The sequence below is a fragment of the Canis lupus genome, chromosome 9 (assembly GCF_048164855.1).
Source record: "Canis lupus baileyi chromosome 9, mCanLup2.hap1, whole genome shotgun sequence".
Classification (NCBI taxonomy): Eukaryota; Metazoa; Chordata; class Mammalia; order Carnivora; family Canidae; genus Canis; species Canis lupus.
Window position 1 is genome coordinate 73,770,233 of NC_132846.1, and position 25,198 is coordinate 73,795,430.

At 68.7% G+C, this 25,198-nt stretch overlaps 1 protein-coding gene and 1 long non-coding RNA gene across 4 annotated transcripts; one reads left to right on the forward strand and one right to left on the reverse strand.

Annotated features, from left to right (window-relative positions):
* Nucleotides 1-3,640: 3,640 nt before the first annotated feature.
* AKT1 (AKT serine/threonine kinase 1) lies at nt 3,641-23,579 on the reverse strand. 3 transcript variants are annotated; one of them, XM_072840147.1, is made up of 15 exons: nt 23,482-23,496; nt 21,527-21,650; nt 21,050-21,188; nt 12,617-12,745; nt 9,413-9,524; nt 9,124-9,271; nt 8,850-8,981; nt 8,704-8,769; nt 7,425-7,493; nt 7,192-7,317; nt 6,992-7,120; nt 6,696-6,910; nt 6,162-6,249; nt 4,551-4,653; nt 3,641-4,439 (listed from the first exon to the last, which is right to left on the reverse strand). In XM_072840147.1, exons 3-15 carry the CDS (start codon nt 21,093-21,095, stop codon nt 4,360-4,362), a joined length of 1,443 nt encoding a protein of 480 aa, XP_072696248.1. In that variant the 5' UTR covers nt 21,096-21,188; nt 21,527-21,650; nt 23,482-23,496; the 3' UTR covers nt 3,641-4,359. The 3 variants fall into 3 exon arrangements, with proteins under 3 accessions (XP_072696248.1, XP_072696247.1, XP_072696249.1); XM_072840146.1 differs by lacking the exon at nt 23,482-23,496 and adding an exon at nt 22,120-22,609; XM_072840148.1 differs by lacking the exon at nt 21,527-21,650 and having other exon boundaries at nt 23,482-23,579.
* LOC140640561 (uncharacterized) lies at nt 6,367-13,361 on the forward strand. Its single transcript, XR_012037315.1, has 2 exons — nt 6,367-9,543; nt 12,363-13,361. It is a non-coding gene; the product is annotated as an uncharacterized lncRNA (long non-coding RNA).
* Nucleotides 23,580-25,198: the final 1,619 nt, after the last annotated feature.

The following is a 25,198-nucleotide window of genomic DNA, read 5'->3' on the forward strand; positions in this document are numbered from 1 at the left end:
GCCTCCTGGAGCAGCGCCCCACAGGTGGTGTGCTGGCCCCCTGGGCTTCCTGTGGGGTGTATAGATGGGAAATGGAAACGGGCATCCAAAGTCAAGCTACTGCAGCCCCTCCAGCCAGTGATGACGAGAGAGCATTTGGATCCAGGCTTTCTGACGCCAGAGTGCAGAACCATGGTGCCAGAGCAGCTGGGGCGGGACGGGATGTGATGTCCCACACTGCCCCTGAAATGCCACCACTACGTGCCCCCATCTGGGTGTCCACTTGGTTTTTCAGATGCCTGCGTGGCCTGGCTCCAGGTGACCGGACGGTCCCTGTTCTCCAGGGAGGGGTAGCCAGCTGCACCATGTCCTCAATGCATTTGGGGCAGTGGCCTGAAGGGAGGGGAGTTGACAGGAGCAGCAGTAGGGTGGCCAGGAAGACAGGAGAGGAAGCCAGGGGAGGTCACACAAGCAGCCTGTGGGTCTCCCTCTCCTGGTCCCTCCATCCTGGTCCCCACACATGGGGTCCCCTGCAGGGCAGATATGTCCAGGGATAGTGGGGTATGATTCTTAGAGGACACAGGGTGGCAGGCTGGAGCAGGGCCCAGGCTGTGACTTGCTACTGTGGGTGAAGCATCAAAACCACCAAAGTTCAGATGGGAAGGGCCACACACAGAAGAGGCTGATGTGCCATCGGGGCAAGGGGAACAGCTGTCCATCAGTCCTCATCATGGGACCACCTCCTCTCGTCTGGCTTCCTGCAGAAGCCCTGAGACCTCTCTCCAGGCATCAACTACAGGCCATGGCCCAAATAAAGCACATCACGCTGGTCATTTGGGAAATGCAAATCAAAAGCGCAAGGAGACACCACCTCCCACCCATCAGGATGGCCATTAGTAAGAAAACAAGGGTTGGCGAGGATGCCGAGAAACTGGAAGCCTTGTGCACTGTTGGGAGCGTAAGATGGTCTGACCACTGTGGAAAACAGTGTGGTGGTTCCTCAAAAAGTTAAAAATAGCAATCTTGTATGATGCAGCCAGCCCTCCACTGTGTGTTTACCCAAAAGAACTGAGAAGGAACACGAAAGATGTGTACACTCCCGTGCTCACTGCGGTGTGAGTCCCCGTGGCCAGAAGAGGGGAACAGCCTGTGTGTCCATCGACAGGCCAGGGGGTCAGCAGACCGGCCTGTCTGGGCCGCAGGGGGGTATCCAGCCTCGGGGAAGGAGGCCCTGACCCCTGCTGTGGCCTGGATGGACTGTGAGCATGTGGGGCCCATGACATGACCCGGGCATGGGAGGACCAATCCTGTGATCCCTCATGCTGTCCCTCGTAGAGTCCGATTCATGGACACAGTAGGATGGGGGTGCACCAGGGGCTGCGGTGGGAGGTGGGGGGTGGTCAGGGCTTCACTGGGACAGTTTGGGAAGGTGGGTGGTGGTGGTGAGAGCCGTACAACAGCAACTTGCTGCATGTAGAGCCACTGAGCTGCACACTTAGAAATGGTTAAAGTCAGGTCAGGGGCACAGTGGGTTATGTGGCTGATTCTTGGTTTGGCTCAGATCGTGACCTCAGGGTCCTGGGATTGATTCCCATATAAGGGTCCACATTCAGCAGGGGGTCTGCTGGAGAGTCACTCTCTGCCCTGCCCCCTGCTCACACATATGCATAGTCTCGCTCTCTAGAATAGCAAATAAGAAAATTTTTAAAAATTGCTTCTAAATTTTTTTAATTTTTTAAAAATTGCTTCTAAAGAGGCATGTGGTGTCATTCTGCATAGTGACACATGTACCTATATTAAAGAAACAAACAGTTGACTCTTGAAAGCAGAAGTAATAGGAGTTTAGTTTTGACATCTGTGGACACAGAGCTTGGAAATGGGAGTGTGCCCTGCCCTGTTGCTGTGCATGGGGCCCCAACGGCACTTGGGAGGCAGATGGAGAAATACGGGGTGTGCGCTGGCCATCCCAAAGCCACGGGGCTTGGGGGCCCTCGGAGCTGCTCAGCCGGAGGGGCTGGATCCTTCCATGGACACGGAACGTCCGTGGGAAAACTGGTAAGCAAGCCAATAAAGGAGATAAGACAGATGTTTGGAAAAAGTCCTTTAATCCAAAGTCAGGCAGGAAAGATGAAAGGAGTGAGAACAAATGGGACCCAGAAGAGCAGCAAGAGGGTTCTTAGGCTCCGTCCCACCTCAGCCGCCTGCAGTGCGAGCAGCAGACCCAGCACCTTGGTCAACGACCTGAGGGCTGGTCAACTCCATCTGTGCGCACGCATCCCCGGGCTGGCCGCTCCCGGAGAGCAGGCCCAGCCCGACGCCCCCAGCTCTGCAGGGCATGCCCGCGGCAGCGCACCCCACATCGCCCGCAGCCCCCAGCTAGCTCTCACGCCTGCGGCAGTGGGTGAGGGGCAGCCCCGGGGCCGAGCACTGCTTCCCACCCCTACCCACGTCCCTCCTGAGGCTGCCCTGGGCCGGCAAGGCAGGTGGGGGGTGGGCCAGGAGAGGTGGTGCGGCCTCACTGCCCCCACCAGAGGCCCCCACCCACTTGCCGCCTGCACAGGCCTTGCCTGCTGGGACAAGCTGGGCTCCCAGGAGTTCCCTGAGGTGCCCATCTCCTTGCACCCTCTACTGCTCCCCCCCGCAAGTTCAGGGCGTTCATTCGTTCCTCAGCACCCCCCATGGGGTGCCATGGCCATGCCCTCGACCTTGACACCTGTCCTGGGACCAACGGCACCCCGCATCCCCTGTGGGAAGAGGTGAGCCGCCTGGCAGCGGCTCCAGGCACCTCCCTCATCCCCCCACACCCGCCACTTGCAGTCACTGTTTGCTCCAAGCTTGAGGCCAATGGAAGCATCTCACTGGATTTCCTATTATTTCCGATAATGGACTTTTGCCTTTCCTCTTCACGGTGTGAAGTGTACCTAAAGTGCAACGACCTTAATTGTGTCTAATGTCTTGAGGAGCCGCCGTAGTTTGCTCCCAGCGGCCGCACCACTTCACATCGCAGCGACGGTGCGCGGGGTTCAGATGGGATGCCCGTTTCTCTTACCTCTAAAGCTCCCTATACTATGTAACGTTTGTGTGTTTGTGGTTCTAAAAAAGCTGTGTACTCCTGTGACTGGGGGCTACGCCAGATGTGCCCCCCATGCGGCGCTCCCTCCAGCAGGAGGGGCAGCCACCCCACCTGGGATCACCTTGGAGTCCAGAGACGGAGGGGCCCTCACCCCCACCTCCAGGCCTATGCACCAGGACCTATAAACGTCCGGGCGTCCCGGCCACACCTGCAGGGGTGCGTCCCCGGGCGAGGAAGCCAAGGCTCGCAGGCACTTGGTGGACAGTTGGCTCTGCTCTGAGCAAGCGACCGCCGGGCATCCACCAGGTGGCGCCTGCAGCGTGTCCCACTGGGTTCCTGGGCCGCATCTGGGCCACCTGCACCCCTCTACCTGGCAGTCCCAGACTTGCTGCGTAGCCTCCCCCAGGCCTCCTGGACTGTACGGGGGTGACACGGCTGGGCGTGTGGACTGCCGGGGCATGTCCCCGCTGCGTGAGCCCTGCCACGGAGGGCCGTCTTCCCTCAGAGGGTAGGCTGATCTGGGGGCGCCCCCCCGATGCACCGGCCGCCTCACTCTTTACCCGCCACCCACCAAAACCAGCCACAAAGTTGAAAAGCAGTGTTTATTGAAGAATTCGGAGGGAAAGTTTCATAATAGTAAAAATAGTAAAGTTGAATGTAAAAAGCGCCCCCGTGCAGCACAACGTCGGGCCGCGAGGCGCGGAGGGTGCTCCGAAGGCCCCTCCGAAGGGCACTGGGCGCACGGCGGGCCAGTGAAGCTGCTCCGGAGGACACGTGATACCTGGGACACCACCGAAGTGGGATGGCCCCAAAGGGACAAAAGGGGGGGAGGGAGGGGCTTTCTTGTCACTAAGATTAACAAAACCCCAAGATGCACGTGAATAGCATAATACACAGCAACGGATTGCAACGTCGTTCCTCTGCCTCTCGGGCGAGCCCGGCCTGGCCTGCCCCGGGAGGGGACCAGGCCAGCGTGCCACGGCCAGGCTGGGCCAGGACAGCCGGCGGGAGGGACGGGGGCCGCAGGCGCGTGGCTGCGCGAGGTCCTCAGCCTTTTCCTATGTGAGGCTAATCGTTCTGAAGGCCAAGGCCGTGTCTGGAGACCCGGATGAAATAAATTAGAGAAGCGCGCAGGACCCCTTCCTCGGGGCCGCCGGTCTTCCCATCCCCGGAGCAGGGCGCGGCTCCTCCCAGTGCATCCAGAACTAAACACGAAATCCTAACGGTCCTGCCAGGCTTCCTCCCCGACCCGGGGCCGGCGCGGTGGGCGGCGCGGTGGGCAGCGCGGCGCGGCCAGCCGGCCTTCGTCACGCCGTGCCGCTGGCCGAGTAGGAGAACTGCGGGAAGTGGGGCCTCCGCTCGCTGTCCTCCCCCTCCATGTTGTCACCTGCAGCCGGTGGGCGGGAGGCGCGCTCAGACCCCGGAGCACGGCTGCCGTGCCCGAAGGCCGGCCTCGCAGGCCCTCCCGCCAGGGAGCTGGGCGGGCTGCCCTCCTCACCTTGGTCGGGCGGCGTGATGGTGATCATCTGGGCCGTGAACTCCTCATCAAAATACCTGGTGTCTGTCTCCGACGTGACCTGAGGCTTGAAGGGCGGACTGAGCTGTGGGGGGCAGTTAGGGGCGGCAGGTTAGGGGCTGAACTCTGCCCTGCCCCTGGGGCCTGAGCTCTCCCCCTCCAGGAACCCCCGGGAACGGGGCTCTGGCACGGAGACGCACAGAGGGGGCGGCCCGGGCCCTGCACACGTGGCCCCGCCACTAGGGCCCACCGGGCCGGCTCCCGGCCACCCCGCAGCTGGCCCCGCAGCTGGCTGGCTCTGCAGGCCCAGGCCCCCGCGCAGAAGGCCACAAGTCCGTTCTCTTTTCTAGCTTTCATGACTTTCTGGTTCTCTGACGAGGTAGGAAGGAGATGAAGAGGGACTCCACAGGCCAGGATGGGCTCCCAGCCCCATCCTTGGGTGCCGTGCACACCCCTTCCTGACCAGAGAGCCACTGGCCCAGCTGCCAGGGGCTTCCACTCTGATCATTCATGATAAAGGGCCAGGCCCATCCCCACGGCCCCCGGACCCCCCACCAGGGCCAGTGAGTAGTATTCCCATGCAGTGCCTCAGGGGGACCCAAGAAGCAGCCAGTGCTGGGGTATGAGGTGCACGTGACATGCCCCAGATCCACACAGGGCTCCCAGGGCCCTCCCTGCCCAACCTCCCACCAGGAGAGGAGGCCAGGCCTTCCTCTGCATGAGCCCTCTGGGGCCTCGCCTGGCACAACAGGGAAGGGACAGTCCTGAGCACACGGCCTGGCTGGCCTCATTGGTGGCTCCAGGACAACAGCGCAGCTGGCTGAGTTAGGCCGCGGAGGTTGCGGGGGGAACTGTAGGGGACGTGCCCGTGGGAGGGCCCCCCAAGCAAGCACTGCCCTGCAGTACTCCAGGGCTGCCCCTCGTGAGCTAGCAGGGGTCAAGGTTGGGCAGCAGCTGGGCTGTCGGAGGGCAGAGCCCGGTGGTGGCAGACCTCAGGGCAGGGTAGTGGCTGGGAGCTGAGCAGGGTGGGGGCGCCCCGTCTCGCAGACAGGGCGGAGGCCCACCCGGTGTGTGCGGCCTGCAGGGGAGGGGAGAATGGAAACCAGGTGGGAGTCTATTTGGTGACAGGTGTGCAGCACGCCCTGGTCCAGGCTTCCTGACCTGCTGGGCCACTGCGCCCCTCAAGTCCCTCAGAGGGCAAAGGACAGAGGAATGGGGGCAAGCGGCAGCTGCCTCGCTCCTGGGAGGCCTCCTGCATGCGCTAGGCAAGCGGGTGCTGTGCCCCGATCCCACGTGCTCAGGGCGGCAGGACGGACTATGGACAAGTGGAGAGAGTGGGAGGGCAGGGTTAGGGCCCCCGCTCCACTGCCAGGCTTCACGGGCAGCCTCAGGGACGGGGAAGCCTGAGGCCCAAAGCTGACAGGGCGCCGGGTTCGGGGAGTCCACGCCCCCACACTCCCTCTGGGGGTTGGACCGAGGGAGGACCCTGCGGGAGGACCCTGTGCGGGGCTTGGGAGGAAATCCCGCAGTGCAGACCCTGTAAGCCTGGAGAAGGGGTGGGAAGGGGGGAGATGCGCCAGGCCACCCACACACCTTCTTCTCATACACGTCCTGCCACACGATGCTAGCGAAGAAGCGGTGCTGCATGATCTCCTTGGCGTCCTCTGAGCCCCCTCCGAGCCTGCGGAGGGACACGTCAGGGGCTGCCATGCGTGGCTCAGGGCTCGGGCCCCTCACCGGGCCCTCCTCCTGCTGGGGTCTCGGGGCAGCAGGGAGGACGGTGCAGGGGGCACAGCCTGGGGCTGGGGGGCACGGGAGAGGGGAGCCGGTTTGAGGGTGATGGTCCTGGGGCGGGGGATGGCACTGCCTCCCTGGGGGCAGTGGACAACACCAGGCCATGGGCCAGGCTCCTGCACGAGGAGGACGTCGGGGAGGCAGGTGCTGCCGGCAGGGCAGGGTCTTCCTGAGCAGGTGTGAGAGGCTGCGAGGTCCCCATCGGCCCTGGCCGAGGACGTCACACATCAGCCACCAGCGTGGCCCGGAGGCTGGCCCGCTGTCCCTGGGGGGCACGGGCACAGGGGTGGGGTGGCCCACCAGCCCCCTGCTGGCTCAGGGCCGCGGGCTCACCTCTGCTTGGGGTCCTTTTTGAGCAGCCCTGAGAGCAGGGACTTGGCCTCAGGGCTGAGCGTGCGCGGGAAGCGCAGCTCCTCCATGAGGATGAGCTCGAAGAGCTTCTCGTGGTCCTGGTTGTAGAAGGGCAGGCGGCCGCACAGCATCTCGTACATGACCACGCCCAGCCCCCACCAGTCCACCGCCCGGCCGTAGTCGTTGTCCTCCAGCACCTGGGGACGCAGGGGCGCGGGTCACAGGCCGCCCGGGGGACGCGGGGGCCCAGGCCCCCTGGGGACGCGGCAGGTGCGCACCTCGGGGGCCAGGTACTCGGGCGTCCCGCAGAAGGTCTTCATGGTGGCTCCGTCCTTGATGCCTTCCTTGCACAGCCCGAAGTCCGTGATCTTGATGTGCCCGTCCTTGTCCAGCATGAGGTTCTCCAGCTGTGGGGGGGCGGGTCAGTGCCAGCCCCACCCCCTGCAGCGCACCCCCCAGGCCGCTCCCGCCCGCCCACCTTGAGGTCGCGGTAGACCACGTTCTTCTCTGAGTGCAGGTAGTCCAGGGCCGACACGATCTCGGCGCCGTAGAAGCGCGCCCGGTCCTCGGGGAACACCCGCTCCCGGGACAGGTGGAAGAAGAGCTGCGGGACGAGGGCGTGACGGTGTGGGGGCTGCGGGCCGAGACCCTGCCTCCCGGGCGGGACCCCAGGGCTCAGGGCCAGCCCCACGCACGCCGCGGCCACCCTACCTCGCCCCCGTTGGCGTACTCCATGACGAAGCAGAGGCGGTCGTGGGTCTGGAAGGAGTACTTCAGGGCCTGCGAGGGAAGCAGAGCTGGTACGCGGCCCCCGGGCCCCGCAGGACGCCCGACGCCCACGGGCCGGTCTTGAATCTCAGGCAGGTAGGGTCCCGGAAGCTGGCGATCCTGGTGACCGCGTGGAGGCTTTCCCCGGGCTCGGGGCCCAGCGCGGGACGGGGTACGGTCGGCAAGGGGAGGACACGCCTGGGCAGAGCTTCCCGGCCGCCCTCCCGCCCCGCACCACCAGCGGCCTGGCCGTACACGGACCGAGTCGTCCCCACAAGTGACTGACCCCGGGTCTAGCCCAGCCGCCGGGGAGGAGCCCCATCCACGGAAAACACAGGACAGGCTGGTCTCTACCGGCCACAGACTCGGGCAGCGGGGATAAGCTGTGCCCCGTGAGCCCTGTCCCCTTGGAGAACCTGCAGAGGGGGTGCCACCGCCAGGGCCGGGGGGGGGGGGGGCAGCGTGCACGGACCCCGGAGGCCCTGTCGAGCGCGGCAGGGTGCTGTGGTCATGGGGGTGCGCTGAGGGGGAGGGAAGGACACAGAGCCTGGACACGAGCAGCAGGAGCAAGGTGACACAAATCTGAGGCAAAGCCAGCATAAAGAATGAGTCTGGGCTAAAAAATGAGACCTTCTTTAAAAATGTCGGTCACTTCTCCTAAGAAAACGTTTTAAGGAACAGAAACTTTAGAGAAGTACAGCCCCTTCCCTACTTTGCTCCTGCTTTGGATCAGGCGGTCCCCTGGGCTGAGGACACCCTGAGTAGGTGACACGGCCTGGGGGTGGGGGGGAGTCCCAGGGAGAGCCCGGGTGGGGGCAGCGCCCGGCCAGACCCTGCAGGTGAGCGCGGGCCCATCCACACCTCCCAGGAGCTGGCCGAGCCCGGGACGGCGCTAAGGCTAACGGCTTTCCGGACGCTCCTCCTGGGCCGAGGGCCCCCCAGGATGAGACCCTCCTGGCTCCAGCCTCAAGGGGGGAGTAGCCGGAAGGGGGCGTGCAGGGCAGGCACGGGGGCTTGGGGTCCTCCCAGGGCCTCGGGCAGCGCGGGGGGAGGAAGACCCCATTCCGTGCACGGGGGCACAAACCACCCCCGCCTCCCGGCATCCTCGCAGGTGTGCCCACCCTCGGCCAGGCACGCGGGGCTTCCGCGGACAGGCTGGTGGCAGGGAGCCCCCGGCCCAGAGCCTCACCCCCGCAGGCAGCCCGGCGCCTCCAGGACTCACCGTCAGGAAGGGATGCCGAGAGTTCTGGAGAACACGGTTCTCCGTGAGCGTGTGGGCAACCTCGTCCTGGAAGACAGAGCCCGGTGAGCCCCCGCCTGCCCCTGCCCGCCCCCACACCCCGGCCAGGCCCCGGCCCCGTGCCCCACCTTGGCCACAATGACCTCCTTCTTCAGGATCTTCATGGCGTAGTAGCGGCCCGTGGCCTTCTCCTTGACCAGGATCACCTTCCCAAACGTGCCCTTCCCCAGCAGCTTCAGGTACTCGAACTCATTCATGGTCTGTGGGGCGGCGGGCAGGCACCTGGGGTCAGGGCGGCCCAGACCCCCCCGCAATCCCGCATCCCAGCCCTACTCCTCCCACAGGGCTCCCGGTGGCCACAATGGGGCGGCCAGGCCCCTCCGAGCTGGGGGAGCGCCTCACCACACGGTGCTTGGGCTTGGCCAGGGACACCTCCATCTCCTCAGCCCCCGAGTTGTCACTGGGCGAGCCCGACCGGAAGTCCATCATCTCTTCCTCCTGCCTCTTGAGCCCGTCGGCCACTGTCTGGATGGCAGTCGTCCACTCCTCCCTGCAGGGCCGGCACGTGAGGCCCCGTGACCCCGGCCTGGACACGGGGGACAGCGAGGCCTGGCTCCCCACAGGGCGTGTGCCCTCCCCACCAGGGAGCAGAGGCCCCGGCACCCAGCCGCCCCGTGCATCCATCTCATACCGCTCCTCGGGTGTCTCCACGTGGAAGGTGCGCTCGATGACCGTGGTCCACTGCAGGCAACGGATGATGAAGGTGTTGGGCCTGGGCCGCTCAGTCTTCATCAGCTGACATTCTGGGGGCAGGGCTGGCAGGTGAGTCTGCACCCCCGCACACAGGGCCCACCTGCCCCCGGCCCCGGGACCCCACCACCAGGTCATGCAAAGCCCTATCCCATTCCCATTCCACGCCTTGGCTCCCCTGCTTGTAAAACCAGGGGTGGGACCCCTATTCCAGTCCTGACACTGTGCTGGCAGGCAGTGAGGTGCCCCTGCAGGGCTGGCTGAGGCCGGGTCACCTCGGCCCCATGTCATCCTCTCCCCTGGTCCTTCGGTCTCTGAGCCCGTGCTGCATGCCAGGCAGCTCAACTGGCCGGAGGGAGGAGGAGGAGGGATGCCCCAGGGGCGGGGCAGAGGAGGGAAAGCAGCTGGCCCCCGAGCAGGAACCCCCTGCCATTTACCCAGCCCACGCCCCCCCCAGCAGGGCCAGTCCCAGGGCAAAGGCCGGTGGGGACTCACCCTTCAGAGACGCCGCCTGTCCTGGGCAGGCAGCTGGAGGACATGACCCTCCCTGGAGGCTGCTCGGGCTGTACCCACCCCACACGATGGCATTCCCCCACCACCACCCGAGGCTGGGGATTCCAGGCGCATGGCAGGAACACGGAGACACATATCCAGAGCACGCACACACCTGGAATGTGTGCACACCGGGAGCTCATACACAGCTGAAACACACGCACACTAAGGAGCTCAGAAGCATGCTCATGGCCGGAACAGGCACACACTTGGAGCAGGCACACAGCTGGGATGCGTGCACACCGGGAGCTCACACAGCTGGAACATGCACGTGCCTGGAGCAGACACACAGCTGGATTGTATGCACACTAGGAGCTCATACACAGCTGAAACGCGGGCACACCTGGAACACACGCACACTAGGAGTTCCCACACACTGGAAGCTCACACACAGTTGGAACACACACACACCAGGGGCACGCTCATGGCTGGAGCACGCACACACCAGGAGTGCACACACCTGAAGCGGGCACACAGCTGGACCAGACACACAGCAAGAGCAAAACACACCAGGAGAATGCACATGCCTGGAACAGGTACACAGCTGGAGCACGCACACACCTGGAGCAGGCACACAGCTGGAGCACACACACACCTGGTGCAGCCACACAGCTGGAGCAGGCACACAGCTGGAGCACGCACACACCTGGAGCAGGCACACAGCTGGAGCACGCACACACCTGGTGCAGCCACACAGCTGGAGCACGCACACAGCTGGAACACGCACACACCTGGAGCAGGCACACACCTGGAGCAGGCACACAGCTGGAGCACGCACACAGCTGGAACACGCACACAGCTGGAGCACACACACCTGGAGCAGGCACACACCTGGAGCAGGCACACAGCTAGAGCACACACACACACCAGTAATGCATGCACACCAGCAGCACAGGGGCTGTGGGGATGCACGAGGCCCCAAGAGGGGTGTGAGCCAGTCTGGGGTACCGCTGAGAAATTCTAGGGCGACGCTGGCCCAGTGTGTGTGAGGGCCCTAGCAACCTCAGGGGGGCCTGGCCGGGCTCGGCAGAGGTAAGGAGTGGTCTACCGGGGCTGGGCCTGGCCTATGTCAACATGGGGATGGGGGACAGAAAGCCTTGTGGCCTGTGTTCTCCGTCCCGCACACCTACCTCCCACTGGCTCATCAGAGACCACCAGCTTTTCCTAGGACCTAGGCGCCTGGTGTCTGTCCCACCCTGGCTTCCTGTGCCCCCACCCCTGGAATCCATCCCTAAGGAGAAGCCCGTAGCCACAGAGGCCCCCACCCAGCCACCTCCCCGGCTTCAGGGCCCCAGCCCCAGCCCCTCTGCATGGCGCCTGCCTCCCGAGAGCCTCTGTAGGCTCTCTGCCCTCAGGGAACATTCCCCAGGGCCCCCACAGCCCTGCCAGCAAGGTGGCACCCACCCCAGCCAAGGAGGCACTGGGCGGAGCCCAGCCAGCCACCAGGCTGCAGGGACAGGGGTGCCTACCTCCTTGGTCTCCCGTCACCCTGGAGCCCCTACTCTATGGCTGCTCCGAGGAAACCTGAAGACGCGGATGGGGTCAGGACTCAGTGGACCCGGGTCATGGTAAAAGTCCCCTGGGAGACCCCCAGGCAGGAGACTTACAGGGCAGGGGCTATGCTCCCCCCCGGACAGAAGCCCTCGGTGGGGGGCTACGCTGGCCATGCCCCTTGCCCCTACAGCACAGCGCTGGCTACACCGAGAGGGTGGGCAGGACAGCCAAGGTCCAGGACCGCCCAGCTCTATGTCCCTGCCGCCCACACGGAAGCCGTGAGTCCCTCCCCATCACCCCTGCCACCTCCCCGAGACTCTGGAGCAGAACCTGGGCCAGACGTGGGGGAGCTACAGGACCCCAGGCTCCCAGGCTGAATGGCAGGGAAGGCAGAGGGACCCAGAGCGTGGAGATGTATAAAGGAGACTAGGGTAGAGGCCGGACCCCCACAGCGGGCACCTCGTACCCTGGACGGCATCCCAAGACGGACCCAGGAGGTCTGTCAGTTCAGGAGCCCATCACTCATCCTCCCCCCCCACCGCCCGGGGCCGTGTCCCGGGTCAGCCCCGGGCGGCCCAGCTCCATGCCCAGGTCACCCGAGCCCCACAGGTGGGGTCGCACCAGCTGTCCCCACCCCTTGCAGGTACAGAGTAAGGCCACCGGAACACGGAGTTTAGAGAAAGCACCAGGCTTTCCAGCTTTGCAGGCTGCCCCAGGCCCCCTGCGTGGCACTGCCCCCCACAAACCACCACAGGGCCCAGGCCTCTGGGGGCTCCTCCTGGGGGGACAGAGGCTCCCGGAAGCCGAGTGCCCCTCTCGCACTCTCGTCCTGCCTCCACACCCAGACCGCCGTGAGCTCCAGGTGGCGTCCAGCCCGCTTGCTGTGCCCCTCGGCCAGGCCCTCGGACGCCAGAGCAAGCGGGCCCCGGGACAGGTCCGGGGTGGCCCGCCTCGGAGCTCCCGGCAGCCAGAACCAGCCGCACGCTAGTTCCCACGGGGACTCAAAGCCAGCCCCGCCGCCCTGCCCTCCTGTCCAGCCAGGGTGGCCCCCGCGCCCAGCGGTGCCCAGCCGCGGCCCAGGGAGGCTGCACGCACTTACGTGCCACGGAGAAGTTGTTGAGGGGGGACTCTCGCTGCTCCACATCCTGGGGCCGCTCCTTGTAGCCGATGAACGTGCCGTCGTTCTTGAGGAGGAAGTACCGGGGCCGCCAGGTTTTGATGTACTCCCCTGAGGACACGGCGCGGTGAGGGGACGCGGCCGCCGGACCCTGCCCCATCCGCCCACGGAAACCCCGCTCCTAGCACACGCACCCAGGACACGCTAACCCGAGGACGCTGCCCTCGCTCCCAGCAGGGCGGACGGGGGTGCCAGCGTGGCAGGGCTAAGGGCTCCCCCCACCCACCTGGGTCCGGCCAGGCGGCGGCCGCCAGTTACTGCAGGGACAGCGGCCCCCGGCCTGCAGGATGGAGCCTGGCATGTGGCATCGAGGGGACAGCGAGTGGGACTCAGGGCGCCGTCTGCAGCAGCCCCCCGCCCCCGGGCCGGGCACTGGGACACTTGCCTCCCCGCCCCCTCCCCCCACCGTGCACATCGCGGGCATCACGGCAAAGCCAGGCCCAGGTGTCCGCGCACTCCCCGGGCTGCGACCTGCCACCCCTGACCCGCACGCCCACGGATGGGCTACCCAGGTACACGGGGAAGCGTTCCCCAAGTTTCGCCACATCAGCCATAAACAGGCGTTCGCACTTAAGAACCAGAGCAGATGTCCTCTGCGATGTTCGAGCGACTGTCATTTTTCATACTGACACCCCGAAAAAAAAATGTTTCATTTCCATTTTGCCGAGCAAGGAGTTTGCACAGCGACGAAGAACTTACTAATTAGACAACTGCTTTATCGCAGGAGCCACTGGGCAGCAGGTGGGGGGAGGCCGGGTCCCCACGCTCTGGGCCGGGCCCTCCCTCCCGCAGGGCCCCGCGGCAGGGGCGCCGGCACAGGCCTGCTCAGGGCCAGGCACCGGGGGTGGGGGGGCTCCCCGCCTCACTGCCCAGCGCCTCCACCAACCCAGCGGCTCTGAGACCCAGCCCTGGCTCCACGACACCTGGTGGGGGCCGGGGGGTCACCCCAGCCCTACGCGGCTGGCACAGAGGGACCCGAGTGAGGGCAGCGACCCGCCCGGTACCCCAACCGCACTCAGCGGGCCCTCCACTCCGATCCGCCGAGCCCCCAAGCCCGCGAAGACGGTCGGCTGGGAAGGCTGGGGGGACCTCGGGGCCCGGGACCCGCCCGGCGCCCCCACACCCCTTCCCCGCCGGTGCAGCGGGTGGGCCCGAGCGAGGCGGCCCCGGGCCGTGTGCAGCCCACCACCCGCGCGGGCCCGGGCGCGCGCTCCCACCCGCCTGCGCGCCAGTCTGGAGCTGTCGGCCCCTGATGGAGTGGCTCCCACCCCGCCAGCTGCCGCTCCCCGGGACGCTAACTGAGCGGGAGAGCGATGAGCGCCTCGCCCGCGCCGCCCCGGAAATCCATCTTGATTCACCAACTGCCGCCGGCCCCCACCGCGCCCAGCACCGCGCCCCGTGCGCGCAGCCGGCACGTGTGCGCCTGCTCAGCCGCACCCACACGCCGGCCGGGGCCTCAGTTTCCCCACGGGGTCCAGGATCCCTGGAACGGGGGTGCCGGTGCTGCAGTACCCAGGACTCACCCGGCCACTTGGCTGTGCACCTGCGGCACTCCAGGAGCCTTCACCCCACCCCGCTCCAGGGCCAGGAAGGTTCTGGAACCCAGAACTGGGGGAGGGGGGGCCGGGAGCAACGCTGGCAGGGACGAGGCTGAGCCCTCCACCAGCCCCAGACCCAGGGCACCAAGGGCGGCCACGGTCGGCCCCCAGCTGTCCCCCCGCCGTGCCCCACACAGCTGGGGAGCAGGGACCCCGGGAGGCTGGAGCCAAGGCTCCGAGACTCGCAGAGCCCCTTCTGCCGGGCGGGGGGCCGAGGCGGTGCCAGATGCGCCCCGGGCTGGGGCTGCGTGGGAATGCATTCAGCCACACGTCGGGGCCCCGGAGCCCTCCCCCCAGCGCTGGGCTGACAAGGACGGAGGGAGTGGGGGACGCAGCCGCCCTGTGCCTGCCCACCGCTGTCCTCGGGGGCTGGGGCCGTGGGGTCGGGGCGGGGACACACACTCCAGCCTTCACTGCGGCAGCTGACGACCACGGACGCCCGAGTGCCGTCAGGGCGCTGCTCCCGACGGGGCCCCCGCCACTGCCTCGGGGAGACGCCTGCCCGCAGCCAGGCCACGACCCCCGAGGGCTCTCCGTCCACCGCGTCCACCCCACACGGGGTCTCAGCACAGCCCCGGGACCAGCCTCAGGGGCGCTCGGCACGGCTCACCCTGCACCCCCGCCACGAGCGAGGCGCCCCTGCCCGGACGGTCTGCCCCTCGCCCCCGGTGGGCAGGCAGGGCGGGCGGCGTCTGGCTCCCCGCCCGGACTCGGCCCTCGGCCCTGCAGCCCCACACCCGCCCTCGGAGGCCGCGTCCTGCCCGGCCGGCAGAGGGGACTCCGCGCCCCAGCTTCACCCCACGCCCGTCCACCCGCAATAAGGGCTCCAGCTGCCCTGGCGGCACGGAGTGGGGTGCACGCAGACCAGGGCTCCCCACGTCCTATCCCCCTCAGGGCCCCACAGCCCCCGGCACGTGCCCCGCGCGTCCTCCACTACAGGGGCCCTTCGGACACTGCTCATCTCGGAGCCAGCTCGTCCCCAGGGAGAGGCTGGGGACCGCAGAGGGAGGGGCTTCCTCGTAGGCAGCCCCGGCCCCCCGCAGCCCAAGTCATACTGACAGGACTTGGGGACGGCACGGGCAGGGGCTGCGGGCCTGCGCCCTCCGGGCCACCCGGGCACGGGTCCCGAGCCGCACTACACCGAGGGCCGGCACCCACGCGGGGGGCAGTCGGGGGTCGCGCCGCATGCTCAGCCCAGGCCTGACGCCCGAGAGTCCTCCACGCTGTGACCCGGCCCGTCACCCCCAGGCCCCGGCCCACTCAGCCGCCACGCCCCGAGCCCCGCGAACGTTCCCTCCCAGTCCCCAGTTTTTGGGGAAAGTGCTAGATAAACACTTTGCCGCAGCAGCGGTGGCGGTGGCAGGCGGCGGCTGGCGGGGTGCCAGGCGGCGCCGAGCTGTTTCTCCACAGCAAAGCGAGCCCCAGCAGGCCCGGGGAGCGGGCGCCAGCTGACAGCGGCGACCGTGCGGTCCCCTGCCGCCAACACATCCATCGCGGGCCGACAGCTGCCGGGCGCCCATTTACCTTCTCCAGCACAGTGAGCAAACGGCCCCGCTGACGGCAGCCCATCCATCGCCGCCCGCCAGCAAGGGGCGGGCACGGGTCATCCCGGGGGGCCCGGCCTGCCAGGCCTCTGCCGGTGCAGCAGCCCACACACCCCCACTCACGCGGCCCCGGGCCTGGCGGGGCGAATCACGCCAACCCGCCCCGTGACCCTGAGCCGTCCCGAGGGCAGCGTTTGTGGGGCCGGCCCCCGGCAGGGCACGAGCGGCCGCTGGAGGAGGGCATACGCTGCCCTCCCGGAAGGCCCGCCTGGCGGGGGGGGCTTCTTGTGCCCCCTGGCTCCCTGGGGAAACTGAGGACTCTCACGGTCACCGATGCTGAGCAGAGACCCGGTCCTGCGGGCCAGGCTGAGCTGCTCACGGGGCTTCGGCTCTGCCCCCACGCAGGCAGGCCCCCGAGTCACGGCCCGGCAGACACAGGCAGCCTCAGGAACACGGGAAGGCATTGGGGGCCGCCGGGCGCTCCCTCCTGCCCAGGACGGTGCCCCCCACCAAACTCCGCGTCGTCCAGGCCCACTCCCGGGCGCGGCCACCCGCCCATCACCCCAGCCGAGACGCCCCTCCAGCCGCCGTGTTCCCCGCGCACCCACCTCCTCCGTGGGCACCACCTACCATCGGCCAGAGGAGGGGCCGCCCTGAGTCCCAGCCCCTGGGACATGCCCACGAGGCGTGGTCCCTGAGCCTGCGCCCTGGTCCGGGGGCCCCCACCCACACCTCGGGCTCACTGCTGGTGTCCTGCCCCGGCAGCCCGGAGACCCTCACCCACATCACGGCTCTTTCGGCGCCCCTCGGAGAGGCCACAGCCCCACTGCCCTGCGGCCAGCTGCTGGCCCCTGCTCATCTCCCTGCGCACCCCCGCCCCCTCCCAGTGTCCCCCATCGAGCCAGCCACCGGGTCACCCGCCTCACCCTCACCTGCCCGCTCCAACGGACGTGCACCTGGCCCCACCGCAGAGGGGCTCGGCGAGGCTGGGTTGGGTGGGGGGTTCGGGGGCAGCCGCAGCCACTCCTCCGCCTCAACGAGCATCCTGGGGGCTGGGAGGGGAGTGGGCAGCCGCCAGGCTGTGGGTCCACCAGCTTCCCCCGTGTATGCCGGCCTCTTGGGCCACAGGCCTGGGGACGGGGACTGCGGTCATGGGGCCCCCCTGGGGATCTGGGAACCACATCCAGAGTCCGGAGACGCCACCTCAAGCCCCCGGGGTTGGCAGAAGCAGCATGGAGGAACCCCTCCCCTACAGGGCATCAAGTCTAACGCCCCGAAACACAGGCCAACTCCTGAAGGCTGGGGACGACACCTGACGGCGGGAGCAAGCGCGGGCCCGGCCACAGGGGATGCGCAGCTCCCGGAGCTGGCCCGGGGCTCGCCGCCCTCCCACCGCGGCCTGGGACCCCAGGGACCTGCGCCAGCCGAGCACAGGAGCCCCGGGCCGGGGCCGTCCGTGCCGAGCGACAGGAGCGGCGGGCACCGGGCCGCTGTGGGGAGCGGGCGCAGAGCCACCGCCACGGGCTCCGGTTACGGGGGGGGCCTCGGGGGGGGGCGCTGGCCCCGAGCCCGGCCGGGTGTGCCTGGGCAGGAGGGACGCCAGGGGCGGCCGAGCCAGGGCCCACCCCACAGCGCTCCTCAGCACTTCTAGGAACCCGGCTGCTGCAGCCCCGGCTCGCCTCCCCCGAGAGCTGGCGGCAGGTGGGGGTCTGGGCGCGGCGCTCGGGGCCGCCCCCCCGCATCCCCCCCGCCCCCAGCCCGGGCCTCGCGCCCCTCCTGCATCAAGTGCGCGGTGCTGCCCAGGGCCCGCTGCAGGGAGCACGGCCCACCAGCACCCAGGCCCCTGCCCCGCCCCTGCTTGTGACCCCCCCGGCCCACCCCCTGCATGGAGCCCGGCCCCCGCAGGGCAGCCCTGGTCAGACAGCACACCACAGCACGGGCCCAGGCACCCAGGGCCGGCAGGCGGTGACCCCTCACCCCCCGAGCGAGTCACCCCAGCTTCCTCTTCTGTTGTTTGTTCTGCACGGAGAAGCCAACATGTTCACAAAACAGGAAACAGCCCCCAGTGGTGGTGGCCACGGCCACGGCCACACGCCAGGGCCAGCAGGCCCTGGAGCCCGGCTCCCGCCCCCAGGCCTGGCCCCCCTGCACCGAGCTGCCCTGGGGGCAGCCCCGGGCCCCCCACCCCACCCCGCACGGCACCAGCTGCCTCACGGACCGGGGGCTGCCGGGACCGAAGCCACAGCCACCTCGCCAGAGAAGCCGAGGAGGGGCAGCCCTGCCCTCCAGCCCAGGCCACGGGGCCAGGGGAGTGGATCCCCGCTTGCTTCGGTGTCCTGCCGAGCCCCTCACCCCGGGGGGCGGCCAGCCCCACCCCCTCCAACAAACAACAGCTGACCCCAGGGCAGGATGTGTTCTAGTGTGTTCAACAGGCCCATCTGCTGGCGAGGGCTCGGCAAAGCTGCCACCCCCTCCGAGGGGAGCCAGGCTGCACCCTCCACAGTCCGCCGCACCCACACGGGGCCCGCAGGACCAGGGACGGGGTAACGGACGGCGTCACCACTGTCCCCCACCTCAGAGCCACGTGGGGCACACAGGTAATGCCAGGGCCCCGGCAGGAAACAGGACCAGCCACAGCTGAGGGAGGGGCGGTGGGAGAAACACGGCCCGGGGAGCCCAGGCCCCACGTGCTAGGAAAGGGCTTTCCCGTGCCTGGAAAGGGCTCGGGGCACCGCAGGGCGGGGACAGGCCAGGGCCAGGCCTGCTGACCCCCGGCCACACAGGTCCCGGGAGCAGCGGCGCCTGCGCCCCCAGCGCAGCTCTCCCCCACCCCCCCCACCCCGCCACCCTCAAGCCCAGCTCCCAGACCGGGGGCCGCAGGCCAGCCGAGCACGCTCCCCGCGGGTCCCTCCTGGCCGATGGCCAGCCAGGGTCCGCGCGGGGGTGCCCGGGGCTCCCCGCCCAGGCCCAGAGCCCCCCCTCCATCCGCCCAGCTCCTCACTGCCTTCCTCCCCTCTCCTGGTCCCCCAGGTCCTGCTGGCCTGACCCCCAGGAGAACCACAAGGCGGCTGGGCGGACGGTGCCCACGCCGTCCTGGGCTCTGAGACTGGGCCCGGGGGACAGGGGAGCCCCAGAGCAGCTGCAGACACGCAGGCCGCGACCTTCGCGCAGGGTGGTCGGAAGACAAAACTGGACGCCGCAGGCCGCTGGCTAGACCTACACCCTGGAGCACGCGTGGGTTTTTAATTGTTAACCTTTAGAAATCAGGAGAATGCACATAAGGGAGCTTTGAAAATGCACATTTTTTGAGCAAAACACCAAGCCCACCAGCCTCCAGCAGCCAGGCCTGGGCTCAGGTATCTGCTTATCACTCAGCTAACGTGCGTCAGAACAGCCGCCTCTGCTCAGGAAGCCCACCCGCCCCTGGGGTCCCCGTCGGCCCAGCCTGCCGCCCAGCCACCCAAGCCTTCAGCAGCTTGGGCTCACTCTCCCGGGGACCCGCTGCCCACTGGACACACGGGGACACTGAGGCCCAGAGGGCTTGCCTGGCCCCCGGAACGGGTCAGTGCAGGGCTCAAGCCCCGGCGTCCCCACCCAGGCCGGCCTCCCCGCTACCCACCACGAGCGCTCCGGCCTCGGCATGCGGCATCAGGTCACCCGGGAACAGCCCCAAAGTCACTCCCCACGGATGGACACCTGCCTCCCCACGGGGAGCTGGGACCCCCTCTCCTGGCCTGAGGCTGGGGCCTAGAGGCCTCTGAGGCTGGCTGCACCCTGACTGGAGGCCCCCCACAAGCCACGTGACAAATGTCAGCAGGCCGTGCCCTGCCACCATTCCTATCATTTACTGGGGGAGACCAAGGCCCCGCGAGCTCAACAGATTTGCCCTGGGTGGGGAGAGGTCACAAAGCGACCAAATCAGATTCAAACTCAGCTCTCCGGATGCCCCCTGGCCCGACACCCCACAGCCCCTTCAGGAGGCACACGCCCTGAGTAGCAACCGAAAAGGCACCCCTGCCCCAGCCCGGCTGGCAGGGGACGTCCCCGTGCCTGGGTCAGGGGCCCTGGACAGCCCCGAGGCCCAGGACCTCCTGGGTCAGCCCTTCATCTAATAGTCGGTCAGCAAACGCTTGTCAAGGATGAAGAGGCACCGGTCCCACGAAGGGGACTGTGGACGCGTGCTGCTGCCAGGCCCGGGGCGGGTGAGGGGGAGGGCTGGCCAGGGGTCCTGGGGGGCCGAGGAGGACGGAAGCGGGGGGGCCGGGTTCTTAGGGGAAGCTAGGCGGAAGGGCTCCCCCGGACCGCAGGGCCCTGAGCGTCCTGGCCTGTCTGCAGTCCCCGTGCAGCGGCCTCCCTGCAGCGGCCACACAAGCTCTAGAAACACAGCTGACCACATCCCTGACCCTGCGCCTCGAGCGCTCGGCAGCCCCAGCCCCTCCTCCCTGCCCCTCCGCGCCTCCCCCCGCCGCTCCTCCGGCTCCCCGGCCTGCTCCGCTGGGGAGCCCCTGTGCACCCTCCAAAACCCAGACACCTGCTTTTGCCACGCCCCCTGGCTGCTCCCCATGTCTGAGGATCCCCCTCCCCACAGCCCGTGGGACGCTGCAGTGGGACGGGGCACCCCCCTGCCATCTGCTGCAGGACGCGCACGAGGAGTGGCTGACTAGCCAGCTGGGGTCACCAGAGCCTGGGCAGGAACAGGTCCGGAGGAAGAGGAAGTGGGGTGGGGGCAGCTAATTCCCGCTCTGGGCCAGGAGACAGTCACTCGCCAGGGGCACCTGGACGGGAGGCCAGTCCGTCCGCCGCTACCCATCCCGGAGCAACAGAGGGCCGCGGGCCCGGGGCCCCGTGGGTGCGGACAGGGCAGGCCGGGCGGGCGCGGGCCAGGCGGCTCGCTGCTCCAGCACATGCACGCCCCGTGCCGGGCCCCGGGGTGGTGCGGAGCCCCCCCAGCCCAGGCCCGAGGCGGGCAGCAGGCCAGGCGCAGCACCTCAGCCCTGGCCTCAGGAGCCCTCGGGCAGTGCCCTGGGCCGCCAGCGAGCCAGGCCTTGGACGCGCCCCAGTGGCCTCCCTGCCTTCCAGGAAAGCGGGCAGGGAGGTGGCGGTGGCTCTCCCGCCCTAGGGACCCGGCCAGGTGGCCACTACGCCAGCCCGGCCACCCGAGGGGAGCCGGCCCCGGGACCCCTGCCCCAGCCCCAAGCCCCGCGGGCACTGACCTCTCTTGTGCAGCCAACCCTCCTTCACGATGGCCACGTCGTTCATGGCGCCCTGCTCCAGCGGGCCGGGGCCACCCCAGCGCCCCTCGCTGGCCCCTCTCAGCAGGGTCTCCCCGAGGCCAGCCGGCGTACCCAGCCTCTGGAAAAATCAAGGGGCAGCGTGTGAGGTTGTGTCCACCCCTCCAGCCCCACGGTGAGGCCAGGAGGCCCTGCGCACCCAGGATCCCCTGCGGGGTCCTCCCACCCCCTCACAGCCCTGAGCCACAGCCACTCCCCATGGCTCCCACCACGGCCCCCGACAGAGTCCAGGTTACCAGCCCTGCTCCCTGGGGCCGAGGCTGCAATCCCCCTGCCACCCCTCTCTGACCCCCAGGTCCCCAGGGTCTGCTGGCCCTCCTACATTCCCACTTCCCCCCGCCTGGCCACAGACCATTCCCCACCCCAGAGGCCCTCTGGGTATATCCCAGCCTCCCTAACCTGCCACCTCCTCCAGGCAGCCCCTCTGACTGCTCTGGTCTATGCTGCTTGGCCTCTCCAGGGCCCTGGTGAGTGCCCCTGAGCTCCCTGCCCACAGGCCGGGGTTCCTCCTTCTCGCCCCAGACTAGGAAAGAGGAGAAATTCAAACAGAACAAAGTAGGGCCAGGAGACCAGGCGGCTGGCGCAAATGAGAGCCTGGAGCCCTCCAGGGTGACATAAAATACCTCCCCCCAAGAAACCCCAAGCCCCTCCTAAACCACAGCACCCCTGCCGGTCTGAATCTGGTTCATTCATCCGGCCAGCACGGACCAGGCATCTCTGGTTTCGCCAGGCTCGGCCCCGGGGACAAAGAGAGGTTCACATGGTCCCATCTGAGAAGCACCCAGTCCAGGCTGGTCACAGACCCATAATTACAGCATTCAGGAGGCAACAAATGGGGGGGTGCTCTAGACAAATGCAGAGGCCCTGGCACCCGCCCTGGCCCACCAGCAGCCTTCCCTGGAGCAGACACTCTGGCCATTGAACCTGAGGGGCCCTCCCCGTCGCTCCCTGCTGGATGAACTCCTAGGCATCCCTCAAAACCCAGTTCACACCTTCACCCACTCTGTGCGTCCTGGGAGAGAGCACTCTTCCTGGGCGCAGTCCTCTGCGAGCCCTCCACGCGAGCACTGCCGAGGGCAGCCCGGGAGCCTCTCGACTCGGGGACCTCGGGCCCAGGACGCCAGGGGACCTCCGCAGCGAGCCCAGCTCGGCTCTTCCTACAGCTGCCTAGGCACCCTCTGGCCACGCACCTTACCGGCCTCCTGGGGCAGGGTGGGGACCCAGGGGAGGCTGCTCTGAACCTACGGTCTTAGGCTAAATTTAGAAGAGCGAGAAGCCCCCGCTGGCTGTGTGTACCGCCAGGCCAGGGAACACACTTTGCCCAGGGAGAAAGTGCCCAACGGGCCCCGCAGGCCACCGGCAGCCGAGCTCGGGGAGCAAGACCTCCAAGGACAGGGCTCCGAGCCCCGAGCCCCGGGGCAGGCCGGGGCCCCTCTGGGGACACAAGTGGGCGTGGCCTGGAGGCAGAGGGCTGGCCTCGGAGACCTCTGGATGTCCCCCGCCCCCACCCTGGCCTACGTGGGGCCGCGGCTGACAGAGTCAGACAGCTGTCGAGCCCCGCGTGTAAAAATATATCTGTGCACACACACAGGCTGGTGTGCATCTGCAGAGAAACGCACGCAGCAGGCCAGCGCGGCAGCCTCGGGGCGCACTCGGGGCGCACGGCCGCAGGGACGGGGTCCCCGTTTCCCACGGCTTCCGGACCCCAGGGCCTCCACCCCGAGGGCTGCTAGCGTCGTTATTATTTAGGGGATGGCTCAGGAGGCGCTGCCTGCGCTCACAGGGCCCCTTCCTCTGCCTCCAAAGGCCGCCGTGGGGCCGCGGGCTCAGCTCGCGCAGGGCAGGGGACCCAGGCCCGCCAGGCGCCCCCGCCCTCCCCTTGCACCGGGCTCGGGGCACACCCGGGCCCCCGCCCCCCGACAGCGCGCAGGAACCCCCGGCCGGGTGGGCGGCGCCCCCGGGCCCACCGCTCAGGCGCAGGCTGCAGGCCCGCAGCGGGCGCGGCCCACAAAGGCCGCCGGGCACCTCGCCATCACGTACAACTTTCCGTCTCGCGGCCGCGGAGGGCTCCGCCGCGGGGCCCCCCGCAAACTCGCCGCGGCCGCCGCACCCCGCGAGCGCCCCGCGCCCCGCGCCCCGCGGCCGCCGCCTCCAAGGTCAGGAGGGAGGCCGGGCGCACCCCGCACCCCGCCGCCCGCCGCCCCGGCCCGGCCCGGCCCGGCCCGCGCCCTCCCCGCCCAGGCCGCGCTCGGCCACTTCCTGCTCCGCTCCCCGCCCCCGCCGCGCCCGGGCCGCCGCCGCCAACAAAGCGCCCGCGGGAGGAAGTCGGGCCGGGGCGCGGGCGGGGCACTCACCGGGCGCCTCCGGGCCGAGCGCGGGCCTAGCCGGGCCGCGGCCTCCGGCGCCCGCCGCTCCGCATCCCCGCGCGCCCGCCGGGCGGGGCCGGGCTGGAGGCCGCGGCGGGCGGGCGCTGGGCGGGCGGGGCTCCGCGCCGCCGGGCCCGGTGCTCGTGGCGGCCGCCGGCTCGCGTCCCCCGGCTGCGCTGCTGCGCTGGCTGCGCTGGGCCGCCCGCCCGCCCGCCCGCCGCGCTCGTCCCGCCGCCGCCGCCTCCGCCTCCGCCGCCGCCGCCGGCCCGCCCTCTCCCCGCCCCGCGCCGCCCCGCCCGGCCGCCCGCCCACATCCGCCTCCGCCGCCCGGGGCGCCCCCGGCGCGGCCGGGGCGAGGGCGCGGCGCCGGGAGCGCGCGGCAGGCGGCAGGCGGCGGCCCAGGCTCCCCGCGGCCGCGTGCTGCCCGGCCTCAGTTTCCCGGCGCGGCCCGGTTCCGCCGCGGCCGGTGGGGCCTTCCCGGGGCTCCTGCCCCCGTGCGCGGGGGGAGGATGCCCGGGGGGGGGGGCGCAGCCGAGGTGACCCTCAAAGGCCCGAGGCACGACCCGGCCCCCCCATGGGGCCTGGGACCCCGGCTGCAATGCGCGCTCGGGACACGGGGGCTGCGGAGGGAGGGGTCCCAGGCCCCCGGGCTGCAGAGCCACCTTGCCCTGGGCACGACCCTCCATCCCTGGCCGCGCCTTCCCAGAGCTGCCCGTGGCCCCGAAGCAAGACACCGACAGCTCTACAGGAGCAGATGGGGGGCTTCCCACGGTGACAGCGGGACAAGCGGGCCCCAGGGACTGTGGCGGCTTCCAGCGCACACCTGGCGGGCGGTGCCTGTCCTGGGCTGGGACACCCAGAGAAGGGCTGTCAGAGGGCAGCCCAGGCCCCTGCCCGCCGCCCCGTGGGGCCCCGGCCTCCCACAGTCCACCGGGCAGGGGTGGGCAGCGAGGCGCGGGCGAGGCGGGAGGACACTGCAGATGACCCCTCCCCGGGCCCTGCACTCGGCTAGAGCCAGAGATTTCTCCAACAGCTGCCCCTCCCCCCACCCCTGAGGCCTCCAAGTCTTAGCGATCCTTTTGTGAAAGGAAAACTCCGCGAGTTACGCTCCAGGAGCGTGTGTTCTGTGGGGGAGAGGGCCACTTCGGTTCCTTATCCAGGGTCAGAGTTCCGCCCTGGGGAATAGATACTTCATCTGGGTCAGAGGCAGGTGCAGCCCAGCTGAGCGGCCAGCAAAGCACCTACACCCAAAACTGGGGCTCCTGCCAGACTCCTTGGGGCTGAGGGACAGTCATAGTCCTTAGAAGACTCTCCCCTGCTCAGGGGGACGCTCACCCCTCATTCCTCCTCCTCGCTCCCCACCAGATGTCCCACATCTGTCCTTCCCTTACCCTGCAAACCTTCCCCCTGACCCCTGGGACTCCCACCTACCCACTGCTGCCCCAGGAAGGGTGTCCGTACCCGCCCCCCCCCCCCGGCCACGCACGCTGTGGAGAACAGGGTGGGGGTCAGTGGTGTCCGGCAGCCCCTGGGGAGGGGGGTCTGGGAGGGCGCCCTCTCATGGAAGATGTGGCGACTCCCCAGCCGCTCCGGGGCCCAGTGGCCGCGAGAGGACAGGCGTTCTGGCCGGGAGGCCGCACCGCCGTAGTGCTACTGTCCTAAACCTCCGGCTCGTTGGCCGCCGGCCCATCTCCAGGAGGCCCCC

Coding starts and splice junctions, on each gene's coding strand:
- AKT1 (XM_072840148.1), bottom strand. CDS start 21,095: ATGAACGACGTGGCCATCGTGAAGGAGGGTTGGCTGCACAAGAGAG. Junction 9,525..12,616: donor CAACAACTTCTCCGTGGCAC/GTAAGTGCGTGC, acceptor CCCTGCCCCCAG/AATGTCAGCTGATGAAGACT. Junction 4,440..4,550: donor CATCACGCCGCCCGACCAAG/GTGAGGAGGGCA, acceptor CACCGGCTGCAG/GTGACAACATGGAGGGGGAG.